The 26,240-nt window shown below is 35.1% G+C and overlaps 1 protein-coding gene across 10 annotated transcripts in view; it reads right to left on the bottom strand.

The window, feature by feature from the left end:
• ATG7 (autophagy related 7) overlaps positions 1 to 26,240 on the bottom strand; it is a 116,157-nt gene that overhangs the window by 67,850 nt on the left and 22,067 nt on the right. For 8 of the 10 annotated variants that reach the window (XM_085235963.1, XM_085235966.1, XM_085235967.1 and 5 more), the window contains exons 16-18: positions 25,882 to 25,957; positions 24,372 to 24,452; positions 8,470 to 8,592 (exon numbers count right to left, since the gene is read on the bottom strand). In XM_085235963.1, the coding sequence (XP_085092089.1) occupies positions 8,470 to 8,592; positions 24,372 to 24,452; positions 25,882 to 25,957 (280 nt within the window). Of the gene's footprint in view, positions 1 to 8,469; positions 8,593 to 11,808; positions 11,881 to 18,712; positions 18,785 to 24,371; positions 24,453 to 25,881; positions 25,958 to 26,240 lie in introns of those variants that run through there. The other 2 variants (XM_085235968.1, XM_019620018.3) reach the window with 2 other exon arrangements.

Genomic DNA, 26,240 nt, shown 5'->3' with positions numbered 1-26,240 from the left:
ATCATTATAGTAAGATGACAAAGTGTTAATACATTTGCAACTGAATATTTCTCTAGAATTATTTCCATAATAATACTGCTTTCATTAAATTCCAAACAGACTACTTTTATTATACTTGCCTTTGCATTAACTGGAACAAAATCAATTCACTTCTCATCCTAATTTGCTATGAGAGAATCAATTAAAATTTCAACAATCCTTTGCAACATTCTATACTGTAAGACAAGAGCTGCACATATACCTTCATAAACAAAGGTTTCAGGATATCAGTTAAGCACAGCCATAAGGTTATATACAGTCCCCTGAGCTTACAGAATGACTGAAATATCCATGGGCATATAGGCAACACTGACATATGTGTCTACTTGATTTAACAACTTCAGTGCTCACTCAGAATCTAGGCAGTGCTACAACTCATTGCTGATTGAAGCACAGTAATTAATATTAATTTTTAGGATGGGTTTTTCTGGTAAAGTTTAAGAGACAAGGACAATAAACTCATCCTATATCTTTTTTCTTTCTTTTTAACTTTATGCTATCCAAATGCATATTTCCTGAATATTTTTAGTGCCTCTTCAGGTCAGGTATGACTTTCAGTTTTAAGGAGAGAACCTTCCATCAGTTTGCACCTAATTCAACCAACGCAAGTCACAGCTAAGAAAAACATGATCAGTTAAGTGATCCATATCTTCACAGGCACAAAATGACTAACCTTGGAATCAAATCTGGGTTTTAACTACGAAATTGGTCATTTGCTATCACTACTAAGCTATCAGGTGGCCTCTCCAGGACTCCAGCCAGCTCAACAAATACAAAATAGGTTTGCTAGAAAGTGAATTTCAGCTGGAAGCCAAGCTATAATGTGTTCAAGAAAAGAGACTTTAAAAAAGAAACTTTACTAGAACCTGAATTAGAATGAAGCAAAGGAAATACCAATATTCATAGAGACACTCATTAAAGAGTAAATACCTGCAAAGTATTCAGAATCAAGTAGGAAGATAACTCAGAACTTTAAGAGCTATGGTCAGTGTTCATTTTAAGAGCTATTAAAATTCACTGTTACCAATCCCTGTTTGATAAATCTCAGCAAAATTAGTGTCAACTTTAGCCAACAATATTTGTATTATAGTAACAAATCTTTAAATAAGCACATTGATATAATTATTCCATACTTCATAAAAATAAAACGCTAATAACTTCTGAAAATTTAAGTTGAGAAGTAGTATACAAGGATTTTTCCATAGAAGATTACCACAAAAGACTGAGTCTTATGTTGATCGTTTCTTATTAAAATGCATGATGCTTAACTTCCTTAACTTTGTCTCTGATTGTCATATGAATCAACAATCACTAGCACTGAAGAGAAATTCTGGTAAATCTGTACCATTTTTCAACAACTCCTAACAATGCCATTATCAACTTCATTTATTATGAATTAACAGTTCCAGATGTATTTAAAGTAGCTTATAAAGCTGAAAAAGCTACTGCTGTTCATACAGAAAGGTCTTGCAGTCAAACTAGATGATGATAATAATAATATAGCACTGCATTTTGTGTATGTGATATGTTAATTTGTATTTTGTACAATTAATTTGCATATATGTAAGTGAACCAGTTCTCTTGTACAGCTCTCTAAAACAAATATCGTAAGAGAAGGTTTAGAGACACAGAATATATAGGGTTGGCAAAAGAATGCAAACACAGTTAACGATTATATACTCTTAAGGACAACATTTAAAGGCCTACAAGACAAAGTACATTAAAGAATGGGGGGTGGGTGAATTCATCCATAATACAGTAACTCCATTACCATTCAAACATTCAACAGTTTAGTGAGCGCAGAGGCAGACTCGCCTCAAGAAATTCATAGCACCTTTGGGTAAGGCTACAATAGCTTGTGTTTATTGAAATCTGCATCTGGTAGTAATTTGTCCAGCAGCAAACTTTTTTCTTTTTTTTCATTCAAGTAATCTAGAGGGGCCCATATACTCAGCAACTGTTCATTTGCACTAAGATGCACATTGTATAATTTATGTTCTTAATTATAAAACAAAGTTTATCAGCATGTTTGTCTGTGTTGTGTAATTTCTTATTCTTCGCATGAGAATAATAGAATGCATCTTGAACAGTCTATTCATTCCTCATTGTAGCAAAACATATTGGAATGGAAGATATTTAATTCCTAAATTCGCCTTCTTAACTGGAGATTTTTCTTGTAGAGAAAAAGGAATCAACAGAATCCAAAAACCTTTCTGGAATAATCATCCCCACTCCCTACGCCTCCAGCCCCCCAAAAGGAACTAAACAGATTATAATCCTAATTTGCCAACTATTATTTTAGCAATGATCTATCTAGTTCAAAATTGAGGTCTAGCCCAAAAGAAAGTGTTGTTTTTATAAAGCCACCTCTGCAAAAAACGGGCTGGATATTTTGGAAAATGCAACTCTTCCTTTCATTGCCAACATCTAATTCCCATACTCACAAGGAAGGAAAGCTGATTACAGCATGAGCCAAGAAAAACCAGTATCCTGAGAAGGGAAAGGAAGGAGGCTGAAAGCACCGCACCTACAGGACCATGGCTACCTCTGCTGTTACACACTCGCTTCTGTCTCAGTACTTCAGTTTCCTGCTCATTGTGACTACCCTGCCTTCACTAGAATTCCAGCAGAGGAACTGTGTTCTTAATACAGATACAATTTTCTGAGGTTACTTCAAGAATTATGAACTCTTTTTAATCTCTTGTGTCTCAAGAGGGGCTTCTGGGTTCCTTATAGCAAGACAGTAGGAAGTAAGAGTTATGGTAGCAGAAAAAAAAAAAAGAAACAGTAATTTTTAGACACAATCATATTAAGACACGACATATCCGTATGCATGCGAGATCATTTGGCTGGATCTCACATGAAGGAGACCTGGGAACTTTATCATACATTTATAGATAGTGTTGCAGTTACAGAGAAAAACAGATTTCAATCACAGTTACACGATTTTTTAAAATAAAAGCACAAAATGAACATCTATTCAGTGCAGAATCAAGATTTTAAAAGGTTATTCCCTAAAAGTTTATGCCAGGGATTTCTGAACCCAATTATCATGAGACAAAGAGCACTCTGACACTGCCTGGGTTTTCATTTTTCATTTCTATGTTGTTGTTACTGCCTTCACTAAACAGTGTGACCTCAGTGGCATTTAATTTCATTAAATCTCATCAGGACTGCTGTCAGGTCTTCATTATAAATCTAGCATAGCAAGTACAGACAGGAATCAAAGGCTACCTGCATCTTCGCAAACAGAACATGAAAGGTCTAGGTACAGTACATTATGTACATGTCCATCAGCTTGCCATTGGCTAAACCCTCTCTGTTGTTAATATAGAGTAATGAATGAGTAGAAAAATGTAGATTTGCATACTTGCTATCTGACAACATGCAGAATTTTACCATTTTAAGCAGAATAAGAAGATAGAGTATAAGATCTATCACAGGTTTAAAGTTATTAGTGTCTCTTCCTAGTCACCTAAGTATCTCTCACAAGCACATGGTTACTGTTGTGAGGTAATAGTGCCCTCTCAACAGGGAGAAGTTGAAACAGAGTATAAGGAGAGAACAAATAAGCCAAAAACATCTGGATTCAATTATGAAGAAAGATTGTACAATCTCAGTGTGCAACTTCCCACAAATTGCAAGTTGCCAGATGTAGCAAATGAGAATTTAAGGGAAATTCATGTACATAACTTCAATGTTTTGAAGTGACACATCACCGGTATGACTCCACACCAGTTTTTAGGCATGGTGTTGAGAACTGCTTTATTCTAACACTCTAAGTAATCTCTACGAATATGGAGCAAAAGCACTTTCCAAAGTCTATCTCCACAGGAAATCTAGTTGAATTTTTAATTCCTTTGACTGTCTACTTCATGGGATTATATTTTATGTCTGGATTTGTAGATTTCTTTCTTTCTTTTTTTTTTTTTTTTTTTTTTTTTTTTTTGTCTACAGCTGCTAACAAAGCAAACAAGTCAGTATTTCCTCACCAAAATACCAGGTAGGTGAAATGGAAACAGAGAATGGAAACAAGACAGCACGCAACAGATGTGCAACATTTCTGCCTCAGTCAAGCATCAGAAGTTCCCGAAGAAAAAAGTTTTCCCTATGTAATACCTACTTTTCACTTCTAGTCCAAAGCCAAAGAATATTTGGGATGGGATATTTATCATGGTGCATGTGTTCTGCTGTACTTGCACAAACTTCGTGCCCTATCACTAGTTAACTCCAAGAACTGCTCTTTCAGTTCTCTTCTGTCACATGTGACAGTTGGTGCTAACTAGCCCAGCAACGTCAGGAACTAGCACAGAAATGATGTCAGAATGTTGAAATTTTTTCATTCACACTAATCCACTGTGATGGACCATCACAGGTGAAAATTGAGGTACATCTCCTGTCTTATGAAACACAGTAGGAAAGAACGTGATTAAGCATAAAGAGTTTTCTAGAGGCACTACTAGTTTCTATACACAACAAATCCATCACTTTCAGATTTTACAGCTTAATTACAGCAGTTCAGAAAACGTTTCTTGTGCATTTTCAGTTAAAATTAATAATTAGCTAAAAATATTCTAATATCTTACAGCGTTACTTTGTCTCTTCAAGTACTCCTCATTATAAGTTCAGATCTGGTGAGAGCAATTCAATTAGTTCATAAAAAAGAAAATTAGAGTATGTTTGCAACTATATTTCCCAAGCTGATGTTGTTAAAATAGGAAACATGAGAAAGACAAACAACTTTGATCTCTCTTTGTAGAAAATGCCTGACACAGAACAGTACTAATGTCCACTGATCAATGCTGTTTATGCTCATTTGTGCTCAAATGCGATGCACGTATTATGAGGAACACAGACTATATATACTAATAATACAGCAGTTTCATAGCACGTTGAATGGTGCTATATTACTATAGCTAATTTTTATTACAGCTCATAAAATGAGGCACTGACTGCTATTTGTTGCATAGTCTTCTCCCCCTTACATGAAAACCAACGAGACTGAGTTCACCCAGAGCAGTACTTTCCATTTTACAGCTAATCAAGGCTTATGGTGAAAATTTATATAGAGAGAGATTTAAACTCTATCAATGTTTTGGCACTATGACAGTAGTTCACGGTTTAAATAAAATCCATGTATAAATGAGATAAGTTAGCAGCTGTTGCTAACCCACATATCGGTATGAGTCAATCATCAACTATTCCATTCCTTTTAGTGGTTTTTGTCAGTTTTTTTTCCCCTCAAAGTATTAATTCTTACATTTGCAAGTTCAGGTTTGGAGCAAGGAAACAAAGTGACCTGGAAAGCAGGAGTACAATTCTTAAGTGAGCTCAGGTAGCTCCAACAAGAACTGTATGCTGTGGAAACAAGGCCTAAGTGCTGATGTGAGAGTTTCCCACAGCTTCTTTTGGCTCTCAAAGCCACATGTGTCATCAGTGTCTCTTAATGAAGCTGCATATAAATATCTAACTGGTATAAAAAGATAAAAAATGTTCCACAGAACCTCAATTAAAGTCAGATGTGGAGAAAGCAGAAGCCTGAAATTTACTGTCATTTTAAGACAGAATAAAAGCATTTGCTAATAATATTTATTCAGTAAATTGTCATACTAAGGAAGCCATGCAGAACATTTACAATTTCCTGATGCATCTTACGTTAAAGAAACAGGTGCTCTATTATTCTGTGATTAGTATCAAATTAGAACCAAAACTCATTTGTGTTATGATTCCTCTCCTGTTGAACACTGAATTATGGCTATATAGATACCAATCATTTAAAATGTAATACAGTAAATTTTAATATGATATTAATACTTAAGTCAACAGCACAGCACTGGAAGAGGAAACTGAACAATGCAAGTTATAAAGGTTTTAGTATGTGAAAAGTCCTGCATACCTTACTGCAAATTGTATTGCTTCAGTCTGGGCAAACACAGTCTATACCAAGCATGTAGGGAAGGTAATGTTTTCATAGAAACTTAAGATCATCTAAAAATGCTTTGCTTAATGTGGTCAGCCTCTCTTACAGAATAGGCATGGCATATCCAGGACCTCTTCTGAGCACCTCAAGACCAGTTTAAAAATTTGCACATTAAAGCATTTATACAAACATACATCACGAAAGCAGCTTTGCTTAGGTAAATAAAATTCCAAAGATACCACTTTAGATGCAATTTGCTGAAGCGCAGGACAAGAGTGACAAAAGTTCCAACCCTTCTGACAACTGCCTGAGTAAAACACTTCTTCAAACACTCTTAATGAATCAAGATTTTAAGAGAGTTCCTTCTTAAAAAAATAAAGAGATGTACGTTTCCATGTTTGATGCAAGTTTATTAGCCAAATATAATCAACAAATCATTTCATCCAAATCAGTGACTCTATATAATGAATTGCAAAAAGAACTCTTGGATCACTGGAGTAAACTTATTGTTGGGTGAAATTCTATTCAATAGAGAGAAAGGAAATCTTCAATTATTAGAAACCAAACTTCAACTGCGAGATCTCTTTGAAGAATGAAAGTGCAGAAAGACAAGTAATTTCTCACCAGAACAGTAGAACAGCCACTCAATACTCTAATCAAAGTCGGCCATACGTGTCTCTTGAAACCTCCCTCAGCTTGGGGTTAAAGAGCACCTAAGCAAACTCTTACTACACTTGGTATCCCATAAAAGACATTTGCTTACTACCTTTGTTGCAGTCATTAGAATGCCAGGTTTCAAGAACATCTTAAATTGTTCTAGAGAGCACTGATCTTAAATCAATAACATCTAAATTTTAGAGTATTCTTTCTGCTATGAGCAGCCCAAAAGTAGCCAGAGAAGTCATCTAGCAATCTTCCAACTCAACTGTATAAACTGTTCATAGATTTTGAGGAATCATCATTCTATTGAGCAGGATTTTATTTTTATTATATCTGCAAAACAAAATTATACTACTGCCTTATTATATAGAACTACTCTGTCTTTCATCTATGAGCAATGACATCACTACATAACCTCACTACTGAACTCAAAGATTTTTGAAAGTACTCTAATTGCATCTATTTCTGATAAACTTTGAACTTTACAATAGTTACAATAAACTTGCAGCAGACTCTACATTCTATAAAGAGTGGCTAAAACTTTATAAACACATGCAGTGAAGCAGCAGAATTAAAAAAAAAATACCTGCAAAACAATTTATTACTAACTATTATAACTATTACTAACTAAATAGGGCAGAAATAATTCTTTTTAATGCTATCATTAGCTGACTAACGACTTCTAAGCATCCTACAAGTCATGTATGGCAATCAGACAACAATCACTCTTATTGCTAATGAGTAGCACCTGGTAAAGAGTATTTATTTTGCTTTGCTGGATCCCCCTCATATATGCTAAGTTTCTGTAGGCATCACTAGCCTGATTTAAGAGCGCATCAAGTATTTTATGGTTTAATGTCTCCAGCATCTGCTCCAATTATTTTAAAAGGTTAAAACATGAAACAGAGAGTCAAGTCACTATTATTCCTGCAAACCTTATTAAGTAAAAGCGTTGAGCCAATTGCAGCTGAAAAAACAGTTATAGCATTTGCACAGGCTACAGTAACTAAATAATCACTTTTTAAAGCCAACTCTGGAAACATCCATGTGATACTGTTGCACCACAATTAAATTATGTTGAGGAGTATAGACTTTCGCAGATGGAGGAAGGATTATAAATCATTATTAAATGCAACTTTAAGACAGATACTCTTTTTGACTGTACAGACTCAATATCACAACTTTTTAGGCAGGGCGTATCTCTCATGAAAGCAGAACATGCATTTAATTCCACATTACAACTTTTGCCACTAAATGAATAAATGAACAGCATTGTTTTCCTCATACTGCAATCCATGAAGGAGCATAGCTATTGTAATTTAAACCAAGTTAAAATGATAACTGATTTTCTTATGCCACACACTACAAGTCAATTTTTTTCTTTAAAATAAACACTTATAAATTCTGATATTAAAAAGCTATGATTAATTTTCAAAAATGTCTAATCTTCATTCCCAACCAGCAGCAAAAACCACCTGGCAACTTGTGTAAATGCTGTGGCTGTAAGTTCAAAGTGGGCTCTGTGCTATCACGACTACCTATTGTTGGTATGCTTTATGAACAGTGCTACACATTTCTAACCAGCTGGTAAAATGCATCCCATACTGTACATCATCTGCCCTTAATGAAAAAAAAAAAAAAAAAGGATTCTCACATCAGCATTTCTCATTCTACAACAGTTAGAGGACACCTCCTAACTCACTGTATGGAATACACACATGGCTCATGTAAATCATCCTGTAAATCAAACATTAATGCTTTATTCTACCAATGATTCATTTACTCATATGGTTACACAGCTGAAAATAACCACCTGGTTTTCCTTTAATATCCAAAGCATATTTTCTTACCTCAGCAGCCTGTGTCTCTTGATGTAATAAAGTTAGACCTGTCAAGTCTTCTAAGAAGGAATGCGAGGAATTAAAAACTTTAGCTAGGAAATTAAATCCTTCACGTTCATATTGGTCGAGGACCTGTCAAAAAACAAATACATAAACAAACAGAAGAGGATTTAAAATAAATGATTCATCATCTTGTTTTCATCACAAAATAGAATATTTGGAAGATTAATACATATCGTACACAGGTAAAAATTACTGATGAAAGAATGATCATTTCTCCCATTTCAATTTCTAAATGTGGGAAAAGTGGAGGTAAGAAGGAAGAAATGTGATGTTTAACATTTCCTGGTAAAGATATTTTTAAGCGTATAACAAAACAGGTGACACAGAAAAAAACCAAAATCTTGTTCCAATGTCAGGAAAGGATTTGAGTTACATAAAACACAGCAGAAGATTGTTCCAATGTATCCCTTAACTAAAAGATAGAACTCTAGCAGAATAATTCTGCGTAAAACACCAACACAGAATATCACTGCAGAGAATACAGACACCCATTCTTTCACAGTATATATTCCATCTCTGTTATTTTGAAGCAGAAAGACAAAGTTGTACAGCTAACGCAGTCCTTAAACATACCCACTCTCACTGGATGGACAAGTTCCCTGCAACTGGTGGAACTCACTTCCTCCAGAAAAGAAAGAAAAAGAACAACTGGAAGCATTGCAGTTTCATTCTAACACACAACCTAACCAAGTAAGCTTTATTCCAAGCTTTGAAACAAACATGCAATCCCTGTTCTCCTGGCCCCCAAATCATTTACTCTTCAGACAATAAGAAAAAAAACTGAGGGGAATGGTGGTGGACAAGAAAATAGTTTAGGTATGTATTCATTTAACTCAACCAGAATTACAACTTACACTCAACAATCTCACTCTTTTGTAGTTTAACAACTCCTAAAGGCCTCAGATAATCTTAAAACTGTGGGAACTTGCACAGTCAACAGCATTCTTCAGAAAAACAGGTCCAGTGAGCTCTTCCTCAAGTTCTACAGGAATTCAGGCTTGTCTCAAAAGACCACTTATATTTAGCTGATAGAATTGTTGGAGTATATATATATATGTATGTATGTATATATATGAGAAAAAATACATATATATATATGTTATATATACATAGGTAAAAAGAAATAATATATATATAGATATTATATACATATGTATATGTGTGTGTGTGTGTGTATATATATATTTTTTTTTTTGAAAAAGCGGGGTCCTCATTCAGTTAATCACACAAAATGTCCACTTAGGATCAAAAGCACCTATTCCATACTTAGGTTCCAAAATGTATGAACAGAATCAACAGAAATAAAGTCAGATGTAAGCAACTGTGACAAATGTCTGGCATGTTCTTAAACATGACATACACATCTGAAAAAAATACTACAATAAATCTGCACTTTGAGTTCTTTACATCTGGAGAAACTGCTCCTTATACTTTAAAGATTCTTTTTACTCTATACAGCTTTTTGTGCATTTGTGCAATGACCGGAAGTGAAAAAACCATAAACAGAAAAAAATTGCTTAGCTGTATTTCATGGGACTACATTTTTTGTTTGCATATTCCTGAGACAAACACACTAAGACAAACTGTACATGATGCAATGCAAAGATTTGAAAAACTTCAGTATCCATTTGATAAGTATCCTCTTAAAATTATCCACTATATACATTGTGCAATTACAGTGTAGGTATCTAAATACATTTTGAAGACTATTCCACATTCCAAAACTCTATAATACGAGATGTGCTGAGGTCTCTTGCATTTGGCTCTTTGTGAAACACTGCATACACACTTCAGCTTATAAAACTTTGGTTATGTTCACAGTCGTACCTGTTTGTAATCTGCAAAGCTAGCAGCATTATCAAATGTGTTGCTATTACTTATATTTGTTGGAACCAGAATACAGAACTTAAGAGACATCTTATGGCATATTAAAACAATACACAAACAATGAAACCATAGTCATGTTCTAAAACATTATAGCATATAATTGTCTCTTCCCAGAGGTAAAATCTACAAAAGGCGTACACCGTTGGGATATGCAAACAAAAGGAATAGAACAGGAAATAGAGTGCAACCATAGTATGTACCATTAAAAATGTCTATTGAATAGCCCTCAAATCTTGTTTATTATTACTCAGCTAAACATACCTTGATGCTCATTTCCAAAGAACTGACTCAAGCCTGAAGCGCAAATTTCCAGGTATCGCTTCCTCAGTGAGTACATTGCTTCAGTCTGCCAAGGTCCTCCATATAAACTGCTCTGGTTTATTACATAAATATGCATAACCTTTCTGTATTCCTTGCCACAGCTGTAAATGAATTCTCACATACTCAAATAAAACAGGCCACATGACTGCACCGACATTTAAAATGTTTAAGGTGAGTTTTGGATGAATCAACTGGACTTTTTTTTTTGTCAATCCAAGTATTGTAATTACTGCGGAAGAGGGTAGGAAGTCTCTCATGAACTGTCTTTCAAAATGCATATTAAGAAAACATTAATAAGATCACAGAATTATGAGTCAGAGGGGTATAATTTTTGTACCCAGTGAATTAAATCTTTGGGTTTTTGGTTTTTTTTGTTTGTTTTTAAGAAGTTATACAGGAATATTTTACACTCCCGAAATTTTGTATTATGGAAAGATCTGAAAATTTACTTCACCTCCCACAAAAAGGAAGCATCATTAGATCATAGACTTCCCCTAGCATTATGACGGCAAACTTGGGTTAAGGTAACAAGTCTGACTAAGGAAAGATGCTATCTCAAAAACTTAAGCCTATGATAACAAAGAGTATTTTTCTTGTATTAGCAAGAACCTGGAGAAGCCTGAAAAACTTAATTAAAAATTACTTGCTGTTAAACATTTTTACAGTGGGAATGGTCTGCTGAATAGAATAACTCCTAATTAGCTTTAAAATAAAATTCCAGCCACGTGACTCAGAGAAAAAGCTATCGGGGAGCCAAAGAACGACCAGGCAGCATCATTCAGCATGCAACCTGAACAAGAGCTGCACCATCAAAGGTAGTATACACTGTAATGAAATAGTCTTAATGTAAGCAGCAATTGAAACAACACTTTTGTCATCTACAGGGACTTTATTTCTGAATTCAGATGATTAAAACTTTACAATAAATACGACAGAAGGATAAATATTAACATGTCCATGTCTAGCATTTACTACACAAGTTTAGTGAGACCTGTCACCTGATGAATGTAACGCGGCACTGGTTTGTCCAGTCATCACTGAACATACCTCAAAAGGAGAAAAAAACGAAGCAAAATACAACTCATCTCAAATTCATGTGCCAGAAGACCACACAGGCACACTCTGCAGGTTGTCAGGAATATAGCCAGTCTAGACATCAAATAGCAAAAAAAAAAAAAAAAAAAAAAAAAATTAAAACATTTCCAGACTTAATCGATGTCCTATTTGGAGCTGTGTGGAAAGGAAAATTTCTCCTCCTTAATCATATCCAGCAGAGCCCAAAGGCCCAAACTCCTGATTAGCACGAGTTTGCTTTTTAATTCTTCTCTTCGCTGCTGACAGCATACTTGGTACCAGTTACCATCTGAATAACGCTTTACAGAAGGACAGATACTTGAGAGACGTTATTTTTATTACTATTGATCTCAAAGAAGTGACTCTATGACAGCAGATATAAAAAAAACCCTCAGGATTTTTTTCTGGGAATAAACGTATCACTGTCCAGTCATAACACTGATGTGTCACCATGTAATGATAAATTTTCTCAAGCAGAAAAAAAATGCAAAGCAGGAACAAAATGAACCAGAAGTAATAATTCTTCTGCTGAGCAAGGCCAGCTGGAACAATACAGATTTATTACAGAACCCTCATCTTTTTCTCACTTGCAAGTCACTTTTCAAAGATCAAGAGGAGAATTAGACAGTAGCAAACCTTCTGTGCATTATGTCTGTGAAAATTACTGTCAGGAGGACCCAATGAATTTTAACATCACCTTCTTCTCTACCACATTTAAATCCCCTCCCCTGTCGACAGGGCAGCCTTGGTTCCAGTCTCCATTTCACAGAATCATGGCTACAATTATTATTATTTCATAGACCATGGCACTGTAATAGGTGTGGACACACTTCTTCACAAATTAATGCATTCCTAAAGACTTTTCTGAGTTGATATGTATCATTTACATTTTCTTAGCAGTCATTTTATTATTGTCTGTTACCAACGGCAAAGAAAAAAAAGAGTATCTCGTGGTAGGAGAAAGAAACAGAAGGCCTGAGAGTAAAAGAACTTTATTCAGAAATGAGAAACAGATGTACAGCTTTGGTGTTATATTCTTTTTAATAGCATTCTTTACAAAGAATTGCTCAGTTAAAACAGCATTCAAAAAAGAGAATCTGGCTCCAGGAATGCTTTGTGGGATGAACATTACTATATAGCTAAAGAAGCATACAAAAACTCCTAATCGCAACAGACTAACGACTCATGTAATTAGTTGTTTTTTTTTTTTTAACCAGTATTTAAGTATCAAGCATATCTAGAGCCTGAGTATTGTTTAGTTTCCGCAAAAAAATTTACAGGTTAATATTACTATAATTATTTAAAAAACAAAAACATGAACATGCCTCAAAAACAACAAGGCTGCTGTGTTTAACACACTCAGCTTTGAAAGCCTTCCTCTCAAAGATAACAAACATTTACAAACCCAGATGCGTTTTTGCATACTGCTATCTATCTATCACTCAGAGGAAGTGGGGAATGAGTAGAACATTAGAGTGAATCTCCGCATGCTGAAAACAGAAATTTTGGTTTCAACATCTGCCTGTAAAATTAGATAAATACAAGTTGCTGGTTTTCAAACTTTTCAAAGCTGGATATAACTGCAGTTAAAACAGAAAATGTAGCAGAAAACTATAGAGCTGTGGAGAATTCTCTTAAGAGAGAAGGCAGTATGATGAAGTACAAGAGCCATTATGATGGGTGCAGGCAGCTGCAAAGGCGACAGTGCTAAAATCTCAGCATTTTTATCAGGAGACCCATAATTTGGTTTCCTAAAAATATATATGTATATATCCTTGGCTCCTAGAGTCCTGCTGTTTCACAAGGGTCTCAATTTTTCCTGCCATTTAGTCCTTAGAAGTTGTAAAAAAGAAAAAAAAAAAGCTCAATAAAGCAATCCTGTGATCCGTTCTAAAAATGTACAGCCTAATAAGGTGATCATCCATTACAAACACCACAAGAAAATTGAACTTTTCTGAAGACCATATGATTTTTAAGAGACTCAGCTCATGATTTGGAAGAGGAAAGTCTGACAGTGTTATTATGAACACAAAGATGACTAAAGATGCTTCATCTTCTGGTAATACTGTGTTGAGTATTACCTTAATGTGCATATTAATGGCCATCCATACTTGGACATTCACACACAATGTCCTTTTTAAAATCCAGATCATAAAACAAAGTTCTGCGAAAAGCTTTATTCCAGGTGCAAGCTGAAGAAGGGTATTCTGAAAACAGTGGAAGGTTATAAACCGCAAGGCAAAGATGACATCATTTTTGGCTGATGTTCAAATAATTAAAACTCCTTCTGCATGCACAATTTTCCTCTTACCTTCTCATAATCACTACTGAAAATGAAAGCATATCAGTAGAAAACCTTAACAGTAATTATAGTGCAATTTTATGTTGAAAGCTTAAGAAATCACTGATTTAAGTTAGAATAGAAACATGGTGACACAGATGAGTTTTGTCTGTTGCTGTTACCTGCACTGATTTGAATTGCAACTGATGGAAGATGGGAGGAGTACGAGCTTATTGAAGAACAGCCAGACCCAAAAAGCCTCGACAGCATTTTTTAACCTTGGATTTTCACTTTATTCTTTTAAATAATGAAGTGGAAAGGAACATTCTTTAAAATGTAAGAGATCTCAGTTTAAACTCAATTTTGTCCATACTGAATTCCCAAAATTACATGTGTTCTGGGATTTTCTGCAATAACCTTGACATGTTTTATACGAGGGCTGCTCTGAAAGTAATGCTTTCTATTTTATTACATTAGCCCATGATGACAGCAGCAGATGTTGGTGGGATAGCAGTAGAGATTGAATCATCCCATCAATATTGTCGCATTTTGTTGCTGTATGACAGATGGCAGCAGAGGGGCAGTCTGACAGAATGGTATCTGACACAGAAGCGAGCATGGAGCAAAGTGATGCCCTTGAATTTCTCCAAGTGGGAAAAAAAAAGGCATTCATTGACATTAACTCACACTTGCTGAATGTTTACGGAAACCAAACCAAGGATGTGAGCACAGCGAGGCAGTGGGTGGTGCATTTCAGCAGTGGTGACGCCAACAGCGGTCACCTCTGCTACTGCAGATTTTTACAAGCACAGCATGCAGGCTCTTGGTCATTGCTGATGAAAATGCACAGCTAGTGGTGGTGTCTATGCTGAAAAACAGTGTTTTTTAGGTGAGAATTAGCTTATCAAATTGTGTCATTGTGCTCTGTTAGTTTCCACAGATGTCAATGGGAGGAATTACTTTCAGAGCAGCGTACACATACATTTTCTTGACACAAATTGATAGACCAATATAAATAGGTAAAGCGGTTAGATTTTTATTTTAGCAATTTTATTTTCTAAAATATTTCTTGCAAACAGTTTGAAACAATGACACCTTCTAAACCCTTTCTACTGAATAATGTACAAACTTAAGACATCGCCTGTCTGGAAGCATTAGCAAATAGAAATGAAAAGATAGTAGTGGGGGTGAAAAGTAGAAGAAAACACCATCAATTTAGAGATAGAAAACAGAAATAGAAGAATTTTTCAAGTAGACAATATTATATCTGTCTTGACCTGTTTAAATTAATATACATATTATTCAGTCACCTAATAGGCACCTCCTGCTTGCAGTTTTATACCCATTATGCTTCCTGTTCAAAATTTATGCTGATCAGTCCATCAGCGCTTAACAACATATTTGGTTCCAGTCCATACTAGCATTAGTCACTATCTTGTGCACAGAAACTGCACAAGGTCCTCATTTTTCCCCCATAATACCTGAGGTTACTGGTGAACTGTGGCAGGACGTCTTGTTATCTATACGTAAGGAGAGACATTAGTAGCACAATTCTAGTTGTTGACTTTAAGAAACAGTTCTGAAACTGTATTTGTTTTCCTCACACAAGACCTAAAAGCTGGAAGTGAAATAAGGGCACTTCCCCAGATGAACAAAATGTTCTGACAGAAAAGCAAATTCACTTGCACTGAATACTGTTTTGGTTCTCCATACAATAACATTTTATAAAGATGAGATTGTTCATCTCTGAAGTGTTTACAAAAGCAAGCAAGAAGCCAATGCTGACTGGGTCCTACAAATGAAGTTACTTATTTCATCCAGCTTTTCCCTGCCATCAGCAATCCAGGAGTAAGGCCTGACCTGTCAGACACCAAGGACTCAACACTGCTGCTTACTTAACTAAAACTTGCATTTGCTTAGTAGCTCCTAAAACCAGATCTCTAACTTAAAAATCAGAATCCTACAGATTACTAAAGAGCAGATTTATTTTTTTCATCCGGATGCACTACAACACCTATACAATACAGCATCAGAAGAAGGATAGCAATTAGACCAAATTCACTGGATTTCATCAGTTTCAGTCATTTTAGTATCATCCAAAATTCAATTTTCTTCACTCTTTTCCAATTCCAAAGAAAATACAAAAATGCATCTTGGAAGAATTTTGGCAAAGTCGTAGATAGAAGGAAAGATAAAAAAAATATAAAACTTAATAAAGGTTTAATTTTAAACTGTTGAAACATGCCTAAATGAGCATTTGCAAACAAAGCCCCAAGAAAATGAGGCTCATAACTTAAGTTTAACAACAGAAAACAGGTAGAGATGAAGACAGCCTCATATTAGAGAGTAATGAGAAGAATGCTGGAGAAGCATGCAAGAAAAGAAGTTGCAAAAGATGAAAAAAAGGTAGGTACTAAAAAAGTTATCTAGGAAAAGATATAGACCCTACCTCTTTAATCTCATGAAACTGCAATATATAATTTACTGTTACTTTCACTGTCCATCATTCCAATATTAAAAATTTACAAATGATTTAAATATCATTTGAATATGATAGAGTAACAAAGCAAGTTGTAATATGGCATAAAGGATAGAAAAAATGCAAACAGACTCTCACATGATCACTCACCTCCATGAGACAAGTGTTGCAAGACTTGACCATGGAGTAGAGGAAAATGGGTATATTTTTGTTCTTTCAAAGCATGTTGCTGTTACTTTTTGGTATGCAAAAGAAGAATTGTGGCCCAAATTGCAAATGCACAATGTGCTGTACCAGATAAATGAAAAGTACGTGTCTATCAGAATTATCAGTGCATAAGGATGCTCTGGACAATCACCTGTATTCCTTAATATTTTCATACATTTGATTTAGAATCAAATTTCCATGCAACCCTGCCAATTTTTTAAGTTAGGATGTATCTAAGAAAAACTGATCTACTGATAATTAACACTCAGTACATAACTGATATATCTATTTTGCCTCATTGTACTAAATATGCCAACACATTAAAAGATTTTGTAAAATAGTCAGTAATACTGAGGTAGATATTTTCCAGACAGCAACATTTGAGATCCTGCCCTACCCCCAATCATTCTTTGTTTTTGGTTTTGTTTTTTTTCTTTGTTTTAAAGGCATCCCTCATCTTACAGTGTCCAAATTTTCTTTGGTGAATATGTACTGAATCCTTGGTATAATTGAACAATGAAGTATAAAATACATTTGGTTGTGAGTATGCAAAAGTGTATGGAAGTAAAAAGTAAAAACTACAAATATTCATACCCAGCAAAATATACAACTGTCCTTTTCAGTTCTAGAAAGAAATCCACAGAATTATTTGAACTACATCTATGTTTAACAATGGTAGGAGGACTGACATCACCACCATACCAGCACTGCAAACACTCCCAGTTTTATCTGGTTCAATATCACCCAACTTCGTTTCTGCAAGTCTTACACAAAGCCTGTCAGGATCATTACTTTTAATTCAACATTATTATAGTTCAGTTTTTGTTTTAGTGACGCACTGTAAGAACTCCACAGAAAGATGATAAGACCATTAAGTTGCCATTAGAATAATTTCAAATGGTATTCTAGACACAAATATTGAACAACATATCAACACCAGAAAATTATGGTGATGCCATTTCTTTCCTACTTACTGACAATCTTTTTACATTTTTACTGATTATAATTAAAATTGAATCAAGTTGGAGGAAGAAAAAACCTCCAAGATCCACAGAATGTACTTGGAACACAGCAGAAATACAACCAGTCAGAAGCAGAAATCAATTATTTTTAATACTGACAGGTTTCTTCCTCCTCTTCACAACATTATTTTAGTGTGAGTTAATATTCAAAAAGGGAAACTTCATCTTTATCTTTTGTTCAGATGACAAAGATATTTTTATTTTGACAGGAAAGAAAATGGTTAATGAAATCCAATTACAACTGCTTAGAATGATGTTCTGCATCCATTTTGGATCACTGAAAAACGTTTTTTCAAAAAACATTTTCATCTTTTTAACATGAACACAAGGAAACTAGTTAACTCCATGATATAGACAGCCACACCAGCTGCTTCTTAGGCCAAATTTTATGATTCTTTGCAACACCACTTTGTTTCTTCTACCTAATGTGTTATTTTGCTAGGCCCACAAAATCAACATGTTATTTCACTTGAACATCAGGAACCACTTAAATTCAACAAATAAAAGAAGGAGGATAATAAAATTATTTGTTTTCTTCTCTGAAGAGAGAAAGTATGTTACTGCTAGAAAGGGATTCTTAATCCAGCAGCTCTACTACTCCTAAACCAACAGTACTAACAGTATAATTGCTGATTTTTTGGAGCAGAAGAAAGAAGGAATAAGACAAGTTTGTGAGTGTTATGTTCTCTTCTTGTTCCTTTCCTCCCTTCTCCTGGAGAAACCATTATAATCATTCAAACAAAACTCCCATTGCAAAGAACACAATACAAGAGAGCAGCTCCTAAACACACTCTGCAATAGGCCTTAGCTCCTTTCTCCCTTGTGCCTCGAAGACAAGATCCCAAACCATAATAATGAGAGAAGGAATGCTGTTTCACATTGTTGTTTAAACATTTATTTTATGCTATGTTGCATTTAAACTCCCTAAGTTATCTAACGGTTGCATCTGCCACCCAGGGAGCAAAACTTTTGTATGATGAAGATAAATGGCTAGGAAAAAAAAAAAAAAAAAAAGAACTTAGGACAGAGGACTGGGCAATAAAAGCTGCTTCTACTCAGCAAAACATAAAAGTTGCAAATCTCCAGTTCTCAACATTTAAACATAGTTGCAAACACCCACACAACACAAGACAAACATTTTGGCACTGCACATACAGCTGCTAGCCTCTGAGATGCTAAGATTTACTTGTCCTGAAGTCAGAAGTTTTGAAAATGCATCCTCCTCTCAGTGCTGAGAGGCCTGAGCCCAAAACAAGTCCTCACCCACATGAAAATATTTGGATGAGTGGTTTAGTCTCAAAACACTGATTTTAACTTGCTGCAAGCCATGTCAGTTCTCAATACAGTTCTTAATATGCTAACAATGTAAGCTGAGATAGTGCCTTACTGATTTGTGAAGAGAAACAAGTTTCCCCCTCCGAATATAAGTAATAATAGAAACAAACCAGTCTCTGCTGTAACTCTACATTAGTTACAATAGACCATGAAAGGATAACCCAAAAGAAACAAAGTGAGCAAATTTTTTCTTTTTAAACATCATTAGTTTTCGGAAAACAACTCTCCAACTAGAGCTTTTAATTTGAAACATCTCAATTATTATATGCTTGCTACATTTGTCTTAGTTGAAGAAAACAAACAAATTGATTAAAGGAGCTTTTTCTTTAACAAACATGCTAAAAGTTACAAAGGAAGACATAACAGGAGGGCTAAGAGCAATAGCTCATTAAAGACTGTTGGCATCATGGTGCCTGGGGGTAGAGAGAAGACAAGGAGTGAGCCTGCCAGCAGCAGTATTCATTAACATTTGAACCATCCTTCTCACGACCTGACTGAATTTTTCAAACAGCCTCTTTTCTATTTAGTACTATATGATACATCAGCAAGATTTTGGTTTCAATCATCTCTCTGCTGTTGACTCTGGGAGCCTGTTTGGTGTCAATGAGCTATCTTATCCCTAAATGTCAATCAGCCTGCAACTCCAAACTCTGAAAAACAGTACAAATCATTTTTAACTCTTACATTTTAGCAATAACACATCAGAATCTGTCTGCTTTTTGAGTTTTTGTAAATGGTATGATTTAAGATTGAACAGAAATATTTTCTACCTTTCCCAACACCATTTATTGTGGCATCACTACACGCAAGAAGGTTTGTCAGGCACTGTTGTCATATGCAGTTCTACTTACATATATTTCATAATATCATGTATAGTTTCAGGTATGTGACAGATAAGGAGCTCAGTCTCCAACTCATTAGATCTCCAGTGCTTTTCTAAGATCCATTTTCTAATTCTCATCTATTCTGTCTGTAGAGACACCTCCCTCACCCACTCCATGTACAAGAGATCACATCTGATTCCTCATCCTTCTCTGTTCACAAAATAATGATAAAAGTTAACGACACTTCTTAGATTTTTGTGCTTGACCATATTTGCTCTCCTCTCAGGGAAAAAAGTTTGATTACAATGGACACACTCCCATGGATCATTTCTTAGTGTGCGATGCAGCACTCTTTGCAAGCAGCACAGCTTACTTCTGTTAACATCCTTTTGCTTGAGATAACAAAATGTAGCATAAGTTGTCTTTATAATTGAAATCTGTTTTGAAATAATAAGACCAAGCATTATTTTCATGAACACGCACCTTCCATGCAACCAGGAGGAAAAAAACATCCTCATGGCAACTGATTTTGAAATATTATTTTCGTTCTCTTAAAATCAACATCCAAAGAGCTAAAAGGCAGCCTGAAGTTTCACAAATTTTGGGCAAAACAATCCTGATTCCTCCTCCTGTCCACTGCTGACTTTTTTTTGAAGAGCAGGATAAAAAGATTTGATACAATTCTGTATATCACCTATCAAATAGCAATTTCCTACGTTACCCTAAGAGCAAAAAAGTATTACATTTAACTCAGTATACTAAAAACACACTTAGATGTATTAATGATGAATTCTTTAAGCCTGAATGTAATCTATCCAATATTCATACTCAGGCTGCACTGTGCATAGAAGTGTCAAATGTTAATATATTTAAGTTCAGGAAATAAGTTACAAATAGACTCAATCTCAACGTCACAGGACAGTGACAGAAATACCTCTTTACACTCTTATAAGGTTTTGCAGTGTTCATTCTTGAATGATGAACCTCCCTGTACCCTTCGTCATTTCTGCAAGCCATGCAAAAGTTAGCTTCTTTCGTTAAAAAAAAAAAAAAAAAAAAGAAAACCTTTTCCCCCCAGGGCTTACACATCAAAGCAATACTTTAAGAAATATGTAGGTTATTACTGGGAGAAAGAAAAAACCTTTCCTCAATGCAGCTAGAGCAAGTACCATTGGCATTGCTGAAATTAAAATTATATCAACTCAATGTCTCTGAAAAATACAGGTTACTGCCATAACTGATTTGAACTTTGTAAAGTAAAAATGCATGCAAAGCAGTTAGCAGATGAAAACAAACACATTATTATGTCTGCAAGATAGTAGATTTCAAAATTGAGACGCTCATAACTTATGCAATGCAAGCACTTAGCAAATGTCACAGCAATAGCATTTAATCTATTCCGGGGATGTTAAAAAGGGAAAACATCTACAAGGGCAGGGAAACATCTTGTCTGAAAACAAACAGTAACAGTGCCTGGTACGCCATCCCTGATCCTGGTGTCTATCCCTTCATGAAATGCAGCAGAACTGGGAAAGCCCTTAAAGGTAGAGTCAGTAACATTACTCAGTGGCTAAAAAATCAGCAAGGGAAGTAGAAAAATATCTTAGAGGAAAATTAGAATGCTTTTCAAAACACGGACTGTAAGTCTGAACCTGAGAGGAAATAATATCCGTAAGCTATACAAGAAAACAGAGAGGATAAGCATATCCAAATTGGGCAGTATCAGCATTCTTTTCTGACATTAAGCTCTGTGAATTCACGAGGAAAACTCATGAATCTATGGTTCATTCCAGGATGCACAAGGAGGAGCAAGAACAGGCAAATTTTCATTATCCTCAATAAAAAAATAATAAGCTGCTAATGTTAATACAGTAAGATAAATATTTTAACATCCATGATTCAAGGCATTAGCCAGATGCCTGCAAGGATCAAGACCACTCTATTTTCATATGGAATATGCTTTTCACCATAATATTATGAGAAAGTAACCTTATTTCGCTCCCAACGGGTAAAGGGGCAGCTTAATTAGCACACTAAGTAATAAGTCAAAGATGTTTGTTGCTTAAGAGAACAGTTAGTAAAATCAAGTATTCATAACCAAAGAACTTTGGACTCTCTCCCCTCAGAGAAATAACAAGTTCACCACGGATAGAGAAGTGCAATAGGAAAGCTTACACTGCTCCTCAGACCTACTGTTAAACAGGCTAAGTGCAGTGCTGTTAGTTTGAAAGAAAATACTTTCAAGAACGCAATTTTTCTGGTTCAGCACAAGAGAAAATCATACACAGAAAATTTGGCCCAGATGGTGTGACCATCCCAAAATTCCTCAGCAATTGCCTGTGGGAAGCTCCTCTGGCATGCAGCCTGGTTAGGACAATACTGGGTAAGGAACTTCTAGCTGCTGGGGTGTCTGAGTTCTTCAGTTTCAGAAACAGAAAAACTAAGTCATGACTGTGAGTCAAAACGAAGTGGAATGCAATCATGCAGACCATTAGCAGCTTCTCCTAAGTCATCCAGCTGTACTACTACATTTTTTAAAGAGCTCCTTAGTCATTAGTTTTGTGTTTGAAGAGTGACAAGTGCTTAAGAATAAGAATGCTGACCTAAGAACAAACAGAATAAATGAGTTACCAGCAAATTCAATGGTATCAGAAAGCAACCTAGCTCCATACTCTCCATTTGAATTTATAGTAAACCTGGCATAAATGCATTTAAACAAACAAAAAACACCATACAGGTTATAATTAAACTGGATTCGTCATTTCAAGGTACTAGCATCAGATGTCCAGATAATACAGGGTGACATACTCTTACACTAATAAACAAAGTTAGCAAAGTAAACAAATGCTGTGTTTCTACTGTAAGGAAATACGTGCGCCAATGAAGCAACTTTTTCAGCACAAAAGTAATTTAATCCTCAAACCACATGAAAAGTGATCTCTCTGGGAATAGCACAGCTGCTAAAATCCAAGTCAGTTTTTATTAAATCATCAAGTCTGTTTATGTAAAACAGAGCTCTCTTAAAATGACCTCCAAGAGGAAATGATTTGCTAACAAAAAATTGATACCTGCATTTAATTTATCTACATCAATGAATGTTATGATAAATCAATGTCCTGGGTCAGAGATAAAGAGAAAAAAGGAAAAGCTTTTTCTAAAACTTCAACTTCACAGACTCCAACATCATACAGTTTTTCCCATTTCTACATATAAATATTTTTTATGAAAGCAACAGAAATTGCCAATCATACTTCTGGTACAGAGAGAAAATACTCTTTTTTAACTACTGCTATGCTTTCAACTACTTAAGACAGTAAATATGTTCCTAAAAATAACAGCAGATTTAAGTTCTGTGCTTGAACTTTTGAGGAGAAAATGGACACAAAAATTCCATCAATTTGTCAAACATACCAAGACAGCCTGAAGGAATAACAGGAATACTGTACAAAAATAGTTTCTGCAGAACATCTTAAGATCTCAAAAAAAAAAAAAAAAGATAGTCCCTCAAGAGTTTTTGATAGCTATTTGAAACAGGAAGGATAAGCACAGTGGAAACAATGAAAAGAAATGATTGCAGTAAGTCTCTAGGTGCATAAAAGCTAACTAAATTAATGGCACTTGCAAGCAGGCCAAATAATGAGTCAAAACTTCTGAATCTTCATATCGAGTTATCCCAAAGCTTCTTGAGCCTTCCACTACACGGCATAGAAATCCTGCCAGAAGGACTTTTCAAGGCCACAATACAGGAAAACAATCCAAGACTAAAGAGGAGGCCTCACACAGACACATTTAGTGAGCTGCCCTAGTGTTCTGGCAAGACATAGGTCAGATTCTAGCAACAGCTGTAAATCCATTAGGTGACTCAGGACTGTCAACGCTAGCATCAAAATGAAGCAGTTTTCTTAATAAAGAAATGTTACTGAAGTTGTTTTTGTTTTTTTTTTTTTTGACATGTTCTTTATATGTCTTTTCATACCATAAAATACAAATTTAGACAATATGTTTGTAATGATACTAAATTCAAGACAGGTAAATTTAAGTTTATTCACTGGGCACCAAAAATAGTTTCTTAAAAAAACAAAACCGATTTTATTCCTTGTTATAAAGCTAGAAACATTTACCAGTATTTACACAAAATGTTAGCAAACATTTCAGAAATGCATTGTCCCTAATCTGTTGGGTGCTTTTTTTTTTCCCAGTTATTAGCATGCTATCTCAAAGATTTTGCTCACAAGTTGTGTGAAAAAAGAAAAAAAAAAAGAGAGCAGCTAAAAAAAGAAGGGCTTTAGCTACAGTGAGAACACAGATCCCAAGCCTTAAGCAAATGTCAAATACAAAGCAGATCATAACATCTTATAACTGACCTAGAGCAAAGCCATTCTGCACATAGACGAAATACAACAAAAACTCAGACTTACTTTGGGGGAACAGGCTGTGCACTTATCAAATGCCAAACTGACTGGAAGAACATTATCAAATCTTGATAAAAAACCACGGATCTGAAAGGTGAAAAAATTACAATTATAAAAAACAGGTTTCCAGAATGTTACGAGTTGGACATAAATAGTCAGTAAAAAGATAAAGAATAACTATAATTAGGGTAATACAGTTTAATACAGTGATGATCATCACTAAGAACTGTATTAAATTTATACCTGCATATATGACACTTCTTTCTATATACAAACAATGATACAACTATCTGAGCACCAGATTATTTAACAGAGGCACAGCACCACCTGGCGTTTGAGCTACCAGACTGCAAAACTAAGTAACAAGTCATGGTGTAAGCAGTTAAATCATTTTCAGATTACATGTTAGAGGTGGAAAAAAATAACTGCTGTTCATTCTTAGATTTTTGCCATTAATACAACACACTAACATGCAATTTTACAATTCTAGACCATTTCTTGTAATAGTATTTGCAGAACTACCCCCTACGTCCACTGTAATAAGCAAAAACAAAACTCCATGGGTGTGAGACAGACTCTGAAGGAGACCTGGAGAGGCTCCAATTAACAGAAATGACCAAAAGCAAACCTCAAGGACCCCACTTCATGTGATAATCCCCATGTTACTGCTTACTACGCAACACTATAAGAAAACAAAAATAGACTAGTTTTACTTAGACTTATTTCTGTGATTACTTGGAGATCACAAAAAAAAAAACACAGCAGCAGTTTTAGTTTTTTCTGAATCAAAATGCATCTTGAACACACAAAAAGCTAACAGAACTCCAAAATTCCACTTAAGAATTTTTTTTTATTATTTTACTTGAACAGAGTAAAACTTGAATAAGCAATATAAAGCAAGAGCTGTGTAGAACTTTAAATACCCAATGATACGTCCTAGGGTATATGACTACTTCGATAAGTTCAGTAGACAGCTTTTTAAAAGGCCCTGTCAATATAACTAATGAAGTCAGTCTATCCAGCAATGTGAAAAATGGTATCCAAAACACAAATTTAGAGCTGGAGCTTGGGATGAGTAGAACATCATGAAGACTTCTGTACTGCATCAGAAAATCATGAGTATTTTAGAGAACTGTAACAGTTATGAGTTGGTTGGATCTGATTTTTATTTAATCTGTACTAGGTTGAAAAAGAGAAGAGCAACCTTGAGATGCTCATTCTTAGCTCTGATGAGGAAAAAGCAGAGGTTGTAATATTTTCATGCTGCCTGCAAGTGGCTTTATCTCCAAATAAATTCCTGGTAAGTAGGCAGCACTGGGATAGAAGCACTGCCAGCAACACTATAACCTTGGCTTGCAATACTCTTAATTATTCTTAATCCAAATATGAAGACTTGGTCCCTTCTGGGAATGGAATCAGATCAGCATACAGTACATTTTAAGGAGGTAAGCTGCAATGTGTGTCTTACATCAGTACCAAGATTTTAGATGAAATCATTTTCTCACAGATTTCTTACCTGATGAGGAACAAGTCCAAGAGAAGTAGGCGGCTCATTCATTCTATCATCACTACTACTGGCCACAGCATAGCCACTGACAAAAATCCAAGAAGGAAAATTAGAACAAGACAACATACTGAACAGTCAAAGTTTCCAGTAAGCTACAAGGCATTTCATTGCAGCTTGCAATTTAGAATCTGGAAAGTAAGCTATCTGGAAAGTTTGCTTCATAGTAACTAAGCTCCAGCATGGGAATACAAAAATCTTCAGAACTAGTCAGAGACTTGTAAGTTGCTTGCATTCAAATCCTAATTCACTTCCTCTTTCACTGGTTTTAAAGATAGAAAATAAAGCTAGATTTCAGATTAGAAAATTTG

Source organism: Meleagris gallopavo, chromosome 14 (genome assembly GCF_905368555.1).
Source record: "Meleagris gallopavo chromosome 14, MGAL_WU_HG_1.1, whole genome shotgun sequence".
NCBI classification, from domain to species: Eukaryota; Metazoa; Chordata; class Aves; order Galliformes; family Phasianidae; genus Meleagris; species Meleagris gallopavo.
The sequence above is the reverse complement of the archived record's forward strand: the minus strand, read 5'-3'. Positions and strand labels throughout refer to the sequence as shown.